General features: G+C 43.9%; 1 protein-coding gene across 1 annotated transcript; it reads left to right on the top strand.

Moving 5' to 3' along the window:
• The first annotated feature begins 3310 nt into the window (after positions 1–3310).
• Positions 3311–6614, top strand: LOC120979536. The gene is made up of 2 exons (XM_040408339.1): positions 3311–4058; positions 6414–6614. Coding segments are annotated over exons 1-2 (612 nt in total). The 5' UTR covers positions 3311–3447; the 3' UTR covers positions 6415–6614.
• The last annotated feature ends 3577 nt before the right edge of the window (positions 6615–10191 follow it).

Below are 10191 nucleotides of genomic sequence, written 5' to 3'. Positions count from 1 at the left end.
CTCTAAAAAAACGATGCAGGTCAAGCTCTAATTGAAACCAATCAATGCTCTTGGCCGGGCAGAAGGAAAGTCCTTTTTCTAAAACAGACAATTGTATTGGTGTTAACACAACAGATGATATATTTACCACAGTTGTCTCTTCCGCATGGTTCTTTGTGATTTCATCAGGCCTCCCTTTACGCCAACTATGTTGCCTCCTTCCCCCTCGTCTGGTCCGATGGGATCTGGACCCAGACCTAAAAAAGGAATGGTGGTTGTAGGTGTATTAGAGCTGGATGCTGCAACAGCATTCCGGGAATCGTCCATCTCTGGAGCTGTGGAGTTGTTCCTTTGTTTGTAGGGTCCAGTCTTCTTACTCTGGGGAGAGGGTCGTTCTACCCTCTTAGGGCCTTTTCTAACAGTCCTCTGTCCTCCTTGCCAACTGTATACAAAGCCAGTAGTGTAATCTTCCATATCCCTTTGCCACTTTTTCCTCTTAGTAGATTGTAGATCTTGTTTTAATTTCTCCAGGTGTAAATTACAATCACTGAAGTATTTCTCTGCATCCTCTGTAGTTAGTATTGCTTTTAATTCCCCTTCTGTCTGTTCCAAACTGATTTTCAAGGTACAGATTTCCTTATGTAGGTATTCAACATTTAACAAAATGATATCCAGAGAGTATTTGTTCGAAATCTGTGCGAACCGTGAACAGAAATCTGGGTTATTAGGAAAGAAATCAGGTCTCAAAATTGAGCGCATGCCCCTTGGTATGCGGTGTGCATGATGATATTCGCTGAGAATAATTGCATGTAAGTCCAAATTGATCAGTCGTTTGGAATATAACTCATACCTTTTCTTAAGATCCAATGTGGACGGTGTTGATAAAAAGGCTACATCTCTTGTGGCACCCTGTAGGATACGTGCTTCATCTTCCTGCGTATAAGAGAAGACGTCCTGGTGTGTACATCCTGTAGCTTGGCTCATATTTCAGGAGAAAAAGAAGGTGCTAGGCTGATAGGTCCAAAATACAAAAATAGAAAATAAATCAGCAGCACTCTGTTGGATTCCGGGTGCAATTCCACAGTTGCTCTTGGATAGGAGCCGTTCAATAGAAATAGAAAAAATATGGCAGCACTCCGGTCTTGTGAAGAAATTCAGTGACGTTTATTCACACTTATTTGCAATGCAGCATTTCAGCCCTCTCAATGGAGCCTTTGTCAAGCTAGTGAACACAGTGTTCTCAAACATATTTATGTGGGTGAGTCCAATTAAGGTAACATGATTAATCATTAAATACAATTTACACATATCCATATAAAACATGATAATACAATTCATTACAGTGTATACATATACATGTGCCATTATAGTTCAAACGTAGCGTATATGTCAATGTGAACACAACTTTAAAAACTCATGTTAGATCAGCATAATAACATAAGTATCGCTGATTATTATATAAAGTGCAGCTGTGCCAAAGTGTGTATATATCAAAACAATAAGGAAGAAAGTAAAAGAGGGACAAACCCACGTCATGAAAACCGTTAGCGATTCAATGTTGGCGTCCCCTGGCGTCTGGTGCACAGGTACACTATTAGGAAAAAGAGGTTAGATCTTCCAGTGTCTAAGCACTTTACGGAAGCAGGACACACTGAAAAGGATTTGCGGTTCAGGGTAATCGACCAGATCGCCATGCCACGTCGTGGGGGCGACAGGTCGGTCACACTGAAACAGAGAGAACTATATTGGATTTTCCAATTACGTACCTTAAAACCACATGGACTTAACGTTGAATTTAGGGTTATATAACTAGGTACCAGTGGAATGCGTGACTATAGTCTGACAGTGTATAGGATGAGACTGTATTCTCTATTCATTCTCCTTTCTCTATCTTGTCTCCTATAGATTATCTTGATGGAAACGTTTGTCTTAATTGAGAGGACATCGCCCGACATGAAAACTTCAAGCGATTGTTACCAATATAATTTTGTGTGTATCTCTTTTTTGTAGATCTCTCCATTCACTATTCAGGTTGGGGATTCGAAGCCAATGTTATTAATATTATTTATTTATCTGCGATAGTCTCCCATTGGGGCAGAAGGATGTCGATGTGGGTGGATATAGGAGCGGGGGACATGGGACACGAGAGTGTCTGGTCCTCCGTCCCACGCAGGTTCATGTGCCCAGTGATGGACATATGGGCCAGTGATATATGTCTACCTCCACTTTGATTCCATATACAGCCACGAGTGACGGGGGTGTAGTGACTGGATCCCTGGTTAAGACTAGCCTTGGGACTCTTGCCACGATGGAATTTTGCGCACTGGATTAACCCCCATGTGCGCATTGCTCCATAGACATTGCCCGCTGCCTGGTGGTTGCTGTACCCTTAAGATCGCATACAAACATGGTTGCTATGGTGACATGGTAACAACAATATTGGTTCCGTTCCCGTAGACATGCGCACTGGCGTGCTGCCAGTGTGCTGATTGTGACCACGCGGGGCGCATGCGCGAGAAATGGAGAGATCTCGCGAGCCCTGCTGGGCCCCGACGCGCTGCGTACGAACGCCAGTTTGAGCGTTTTGTGCGCATGCGCGGGACCTGACAGGATCTCGCGCTTTACCGGCATACACTGACGCCTGCGCACCAGACGCCAGGGGACGCCAACATTGAATCGCTAACGGTTTTCATGACGTGGGTTTGTCCCTCTTTTAATTTCTTCTTTATTGTTTTGATATATACACACTTTGGCACAGCTGCACTTTATATAATAATCAGCGATATTTATGTTATTATGCTGATCTAACATGAGTTTTTAAAGTTGTGTTCACATTGACATATACGCTACGTTTGAACTATAATGGCACATGTATATGTATACACTGTAATGAATTGTATTATCATGTTTTATATGGATATGTGTAAATTGTATTTAATGATTAATCATGTTACCTTAATTGGACTCACCCACATAAATATGTTTGAGAACACTGTGTTCACTAGCTTGACAAAGGCTCCATTGAGAGGGCTGAAATGCTGCATTGCAAATAAGTGTGAATAAACGTCACTGAATTTCTTCACAAGACCGGAGTGCTGCCATATTTTTTCTATTTCTATTGAACGGCTCCTATCCAAGAGCAACTGTGGAATTGCACCCGGAATCCAACAGAGTGCTGCTGATTTATTTTCTATTTTTGTATTTTGGACCTATCAGCCTAGCACCTTCTTTTTCTCCTGAAATATGAGCCAAGCTACAGGATGTACACACCAGGACGTCTTCTCTTATACGCAGGAAGATGAAGCACGTATCCTACAGGGTGCCACAAGAGATGTAGCCTTTTTATCAACACCGTCCACATTGGATCTTAAGAAAAGGTATGAGTTATATTCCAAACGACTGATCAATTTGGACTTACATGCAATTATTCTCAGCGAATATCATCATGCACACCGCATACCAAGGGGCATGCGCTCAATTTTGAGACCTGATTTCTTTCCTAATAACCCAGATTTCTGTTCACGGTTCGCACAGATTTCGAACAAATACTCTCTGGATATCATTTTGTTAAATGTTGAATACCTACATAAGGAAATCTGTACCTTGAAAATCAGTTTGGAACAGACAGAAGGGGAATTAAAAGCAATACTAACTACAGAGGATGCAGAGAAATACTTCAGTGATTGTAATTTACACCTGGAGAAATTAAAACAAGATCTACAATCTACTAAGAGGAAAAAGTGGCAAAGGGATATGGAAGATTACACTACCGGCTTTGTATACAGTTGGCAAGGAGGACAGAGGACTGTTAGAAAAGGCCCTAAGAGGGTAGAACGACCCTCTCCCCAGAGTAAGAAGACTGGACCCTACAAACAAAGGAACAACTCCACAGCTCCAGAGATGGACGATTCCCGGAATGCTGTTGCAGCATCCAGCTCTAATACACCTACAACCACCATTCCTTTTTTAGGTCTGGGTCCAGATCCCATCGGACCAGACGAGGGGGAAGGAGGCAACATAGTTGGCGTAAAGGGAGGCCTGATGAAATCACAAAGAACCATGCGGAAGAGACAACTGTGGTAAATATATCATCTGTTGTGTTAACACCAATACAATTGTCTGTTTTAGAAAAAGGACTTTCCTTCTGCCCGGCCAAGAGCATTGATTGGTTTCAATTAGAGCTTGACCTGCATCGTTTTTTTAGAGCCATTAAGTTAAAAATTTGGTTTGACAAACAGTCCACTGAAGCCTCAGTGGTGGGGTCGAGAGGTGATGCAGAGCTTACACTTAATAATGTACAACTACATGTGAAGAGTGATTTTTCTCCTATTGTTAATCATGTTGCCCTTGATACATTTATCAATGCAGTTAGGATTGAGCTAGAGGCACTAAAGAATTCAGGAGAAGAAGGAATGTGTATGAAATGGAATATGAGAGGAGAGGAGACCAAGGCCTTGAAAGAGCTTGCTGCTAACCCTTGTCTGACCATTAAACCGGCAGACAAGGGTGGAGCAGTGGTGGTCATGAACACAACTGACTATGTGGATGAGGTATATCGGCAATTGAATGATGTAAATGTATATCGCAGGCTTCCAGGTGACCCTAAGTTTGAATTCTTGAAAAAGATTCGTGGGGTACTGGATTCCGCTAGAGAGGAGGGTGTGATCGATGACAAGTTACACTCCTTTCTCTATGTGGACCGGCCGAGGACACCGGTAATATACATGCTGCCGAAGATCCACAAGTCACTTGTTTCTCCGCCTGGCCGCCCGATAGTATCAGGCATTGGCTCACCCTTCTCTCAGATTGCCATATTTCTAGACAGGATTCTGTCGCCATATGTCTCAAAAGCGAAATCATATGTCAGAGATACTACACATTTCTTGAATGAAATTAGTGGAATACAACTACCAGCACATGTCATCTTAGCATCATTTGATGTAGTTAGTTTGTACACTTCTATTACACATGATAGGGGGGTAGGTGCGGTTAGAAGATGTCTAGCTGATTCACCATACTCCGCAAAGTGTAAAAACTTTTTGATCACACTCTTGGACATTGTACTCACCTGCAACTATTTTTTGTTTCAGGATGAATACTTTGTCCAATTACGCGGGACCGCGATGGGCTCAAATGTGGCGCCAAATTACGCAAACATTTATATGGCCCATATGGAGGAGATGTACGTCTATGTTAGCCACCACTTCAGACAGGTTCTGGGGTGGTGGCGATACATAGACGACATCTTCCTACTATGGATGGGCTCCATTGAGGAGCTGCACCAGTTTGGTGATTTCCTCAATGGGATTGACCCTGAGATTAAGTTTACACTGGTCAGCTCAGAAACCAAGATCGAGTTTTTGGATGTAACAGTGAGTAGACAGGGGGATTTTCTACATACTGACCTTTTTGTTAAAAAAACCGACAAGAACACACTACTTAAATATGACAGCTGTCACCCCAGAAGCATGGTTAGGACGTTGCCCTATAGCCAGCTGCTTAGGGTTAGGAGAATTGTACAAGGAGAGGAGGAGGTTACAGACAGACTCGCCACAATGGGTCAGAAGTTTATTAATAGGGGGTACCCGAGTAAACTGGTGGAACAACATAAAGTAAGGGTCATGCAACAGTCCAGGGAAACCCTCTTGAAGAAATGTACAAACAGGACAAGGGATGAAAAACGCATACCCTTTGTTACGCGGTTTTCACCCCTGAGTGATAAAATCGGAGGGATCCTGAAGGGGCATTGGCCCATTTTGGGCAGTAACTTCAAGGATATTCCCGAATTTGCCAATCCCCCTATGATGTCTTACAGGCGCACACGTAACATCAAGGATCAATTAGTGCGGGCAGACATCGGTACCAGTAAAATCTCATTCAGCAGTTATTTTGGAGCATCCAGGAAAGGAAGTTTCCCTTGCCATGGGTGTGTAAATTGCCCTCTTATGTTAAGAGGAGCGAGTTTTATACACCCACAGACAGGAGAGGAATTTAAGATAAAACATCACCTGACTTGTGATTCCTCTTATGTAGTGTACCTGCTTGAATGCCCCTGTCATCTCCTCTATGTAGGGGAGACTACGTGGGATGTTAAGACCAGACTGAATCATCACAGGTACACTATTAGGAAAAAGAGGTTAGATCTTCCAGTGTCTAAGCACTTTACGGAAGCAGGACACACTGAAAAGGATTTGCGGTTCAGGGTAATCGACCAGATCGCCATGCCACGTCGTGGGGGCGACAGGTCGGTCACACTGAAACAGAGAGAACTATATTGGATTTTCCAATTACGTACCTTAAAACCACATGGACTTAACGTTGAATTTAGGGTTATATAACTAGGTACCAGTGGAATGCGTGACTATAGTCTGACAGTGTATAGGATGAGACTGTATTCTCTATTCATTCTCCTTTCTCTATCTTGTCTCCTATAGATTATCTTGATGGAAACGTTTGTCTTAATTGAGAGGACATCGCCCGACATGAAAACTTCAAGCGATTGTTACCAATATAATTTTGTGTGTATCTCTTTTTTGTAGATCTCTCCATTCACTATTCAGGTTGGGGATTCGAAGCCAATGTTATTAATATTATTTATTTATCTGCGATAGTCTCCCATTGGGGCAGAAGGATGTCGATGTGGGTGGATATAGGAGCGGGGGACATGGGACACGAGAGTGTCTGGTCCTCCGTCCCACGCAGGTTCATGTGCCCAGTGATGGACATATGGGCCAGTGATATATGTCTACCTCCACTTTGATTCCATATACAGCCACGAGTGACGGGGGTGTAGTGACTGGATCCCTGGTTAAGACTAGCCTTGGGACTCTTGCCACGATGGAATTTTGCGCACTGGATTAACCCCCATGTGCGCATTGCTCCATAGACATTGCCCGCTGCCTGGTGGTTGCTGTACCCTTAAGATCGCATACAAACATGGTTGCTATGGTGACATGGTAACAACAATATTGGTTCCGTTCCCGTAGACATGCGCACTGGCGTGCTGCCAGTGTGCTGATTGTGACCACGCGGGGCGCATGCGCGAGAAATGGAGAGATCTCGCGAGCCCTGCTGGGCCCCGACGCGCTGCGTACGAACGCCAGTTTGAGCGTTTTGTGCGCATGCGCGGGACCTGACAGGATCTCGCGCTTTACCGGCATACACTGACGCCTGCGCACCAGACGCCAGGGGACGCCAACATTGAATCGCTAACGGTTTTCATGACGTGGGTTTGTCCCTCTTTTAATTTCTTCCTTATTGTTTTGATATATACACACTTTGGCACAGCTGCACTTTATATAATAATCAGCGATACTTATGTTATTATGCTGATCTAACATGAGTTTTTAAAGTTGTGTTCACATTGACATATACGCTACGTTTGAACTATAATGGCACATGTATATGTATACACTGTAATGAATTGTATTATCATGTTTTATATGGATATGTGTAAATTGTATTTAATGATTAATCATGTTACCTTAATTGGACTCACCCACATAAATATGTTTGAGAACACTGTGTTCACTAGCTTGACAAAGGCTCCATTGAGAGGGCTGAAATGCTGCATTGCAAATAAGTGTGAATAAACGTCACTGAATTTCTTCACAAGACCGGAGTGCTGCCACATTTTTTCTATTTCTATATATATATATATATATATATATACTGCTCAAAAAAATAAAGGGAACACTTAAACAACACAATGTAACTCCAAGTCAATCACACTTCTGTGAAAAATCAAAATGTCCACTTAGGAAGCAACACTGAGTGACAATCAATTTTACATGTTGTTGTGCAAATGGGATAGACAACAGGTGGAAATTATAGGCAATTAGCAAGACACCCCCAATAAAGGAGTGGTTCTGCAGGTGGTGACCACAGACCACTTCTCAATTCCTATGCTTCCTGGCTGATGTTTTGGTCACTTTTGAATGCTGGCGGTGCTTTCACTCTAGTGGTAGCATGAGACGGAGTCTACAACCCACACAAGTGGCTCAGGTAGTGCAGCTTATCCAGGATGGCACATCAATGCGAGCTGTGGCAAGAAGGTTTGCTGTGTCTGTCAGCGTAGTGTCCAGAGCATGGAGGCGCTACCAGGAGACAGGCCAGTACATGAGACGTGGAGGAGGCAGTAGAAGGGCAACAACCCAGCAGCAGAACCGCTACTTCCGCCTTTGTGCAAGGAGGAACAGGAGGAGCACTGCCAGAGCCCTGCAAAATGACCTCCAGCAGGCCACAAATGTGCATGTGTCTTCTCAAACGGTCAGAAACAGACTCCATGAGGGTGATATGAGGGCCCGACGTCCACAGGTGGGGGTTGTGCTTACAGCCCAACACCGTGCAGGACGTTTGTCATTTGCCAAAGAACACCAAGATTGGCAAATTCGCCACTGGCGCCCTGTGCTCTTCACAGATGAAAGCAGGTTCACACTGAGCACATGTGACAGAGTCTGGAGACGCAGTGGAGAACGTTCTGCTGCCTGCAACATCCTCCAGCATGACCGGCTTGGCATTGGGTCAGTAATGGTGTGGGGTGGCATTTCTTTGGCCCTCCATGTGCTCGCCAGAGGTAGCCTGACTGCCATTAGGTACCGAGATGAGATCCTCAGACCCCTTGTGAGACCATATGCTGGTGCGGTTGGCCCTGGGTTCCTCCTAATGAAAGACAATGCTAGACCTCATGTGGCTGGAGTGTGTCAGCAGTTCCTGCAAGATGAAGGCATTGATGCTATGGACTGGCCCGCCCGTTCCCCAGACCTGAATCCAATTGATCACATCTGGGACATCATGTCTCGCTCTATCCACCAACGTCACGTTGCACCACAGACTGTCCAGGAGTTGGCAGATGCTTTAGTCCAGGTCTGGGAGGAGATCCCTCAGGAGACCGTCTGCCACCTCATCAGGAGCATGCACAGGCGTTGTAGGGAGGTCATACAGGCACGTAGAGGCCACACACAATACTGAGCCTCATTTTGACTTGTTTTAAGGACATTACATCAAAGTTGGATCAGCCTGTAGTATGTTTTTCCACTTTAATTTTGAGTGTGACTCCAAATCCAGACCTCCATGGGTTAAAAAATTTGATTTCCATTTTTTTATTTTTGTGTGATTTTGTTGTCAGCACATTCAACTATGTAAAGAACAAAGTATTTCAGAAGAATATTTAATTAATTCAGATCTAGGATGTGTTATTTTTGTGTTCCCTTTATTTTTTTGAGCAGTGTATATATCTAATATATAAAGCTGAGTGTATGTGTGTGTGTCCGCTAAAGGAATCTGCACCGTCGCATTTACAAACTGAAAAGAATGGTGTGGCATTAACCAAGCAGGAAATGCTCAAACCCACATGCAGTTGTGCATATATATAGGGGAGCAAATCCTGCACTTGTGGCCCGTTGCTAATGACGATCCCCAGCAAAAATGCATACAGTGAAGGATGCCCGCAGCGAACCACAAGTACCACAATAGACATCCTACACAAGATAGCAATTATGTGGATGTGATAATCAATATAACAATATAACAAAATAATAGCAAAGACAGGTGCACTCTGCGGTCTTACTAAACCCTCAAACTGATGTTAAAATTGAGAGATTAGCCAACATATCCTATGGTGTAGGATATGTCTGAGCCCGAGCACCGCACCAAAGTTTCTCAAGTAGCTCGTCGCATTTACAATCACAAAGTTTGGTACACAGGTACATCAGGTGTCCGGGTAAGTTTTAGACCAGGTCTCAGCTCTCTAGGACGTACCGTTCCCGAAATATTCCCCAAAAATGCCTTAACCAATAGAAGCTTGGTCACATGACCCTTATCAGCCAATAGAAGCTCGCAGGTCCTCCAGCCTCCACATACACAGTTTTACTCCAGGTTTCCATAACAACCCAGCCATTTATCTTCACTGCTGTAGGAGAGCTTTAAAGGAAACCTGTCACAAGGATAATTGCTATTGAAGTAAAGCCATGGCCTAATAGCACTTAGTACCTAATTTCAAAATGTGCCTTTGTTCCAGCAGTAGATGTTTTTATCCTTTAAAAATCCAGTTTATTTGGTATGCAAATGAGCCAGTAAGGTGCCCAGAGGGTCGTCACTCTTGCAGGAAAGAGCCCAGACACACCCCCTGCCACAATATGTCCACCCTCAAAAGACTTAAAACCCCACCCCCCGGTCCTGATAAGCCATGCCCCTTATCTAGTTAGGCCACGC

Source organism: Bufo bufo, chromosome 9, assembly GCF_905171765.1.
Source record: "Bufo bufo chromosome 9, aBufBuf1.1, whole genome shotgun sequence".
Lineage (NCBI taxonomy): Eukaryota > Metazoa > Chordata > Amphibia > Anura > Bufonidae > Bufo > Bufo bufo.
This window is presented reverse-complemented; position numbering and strand designations above follow the sequence as displayed.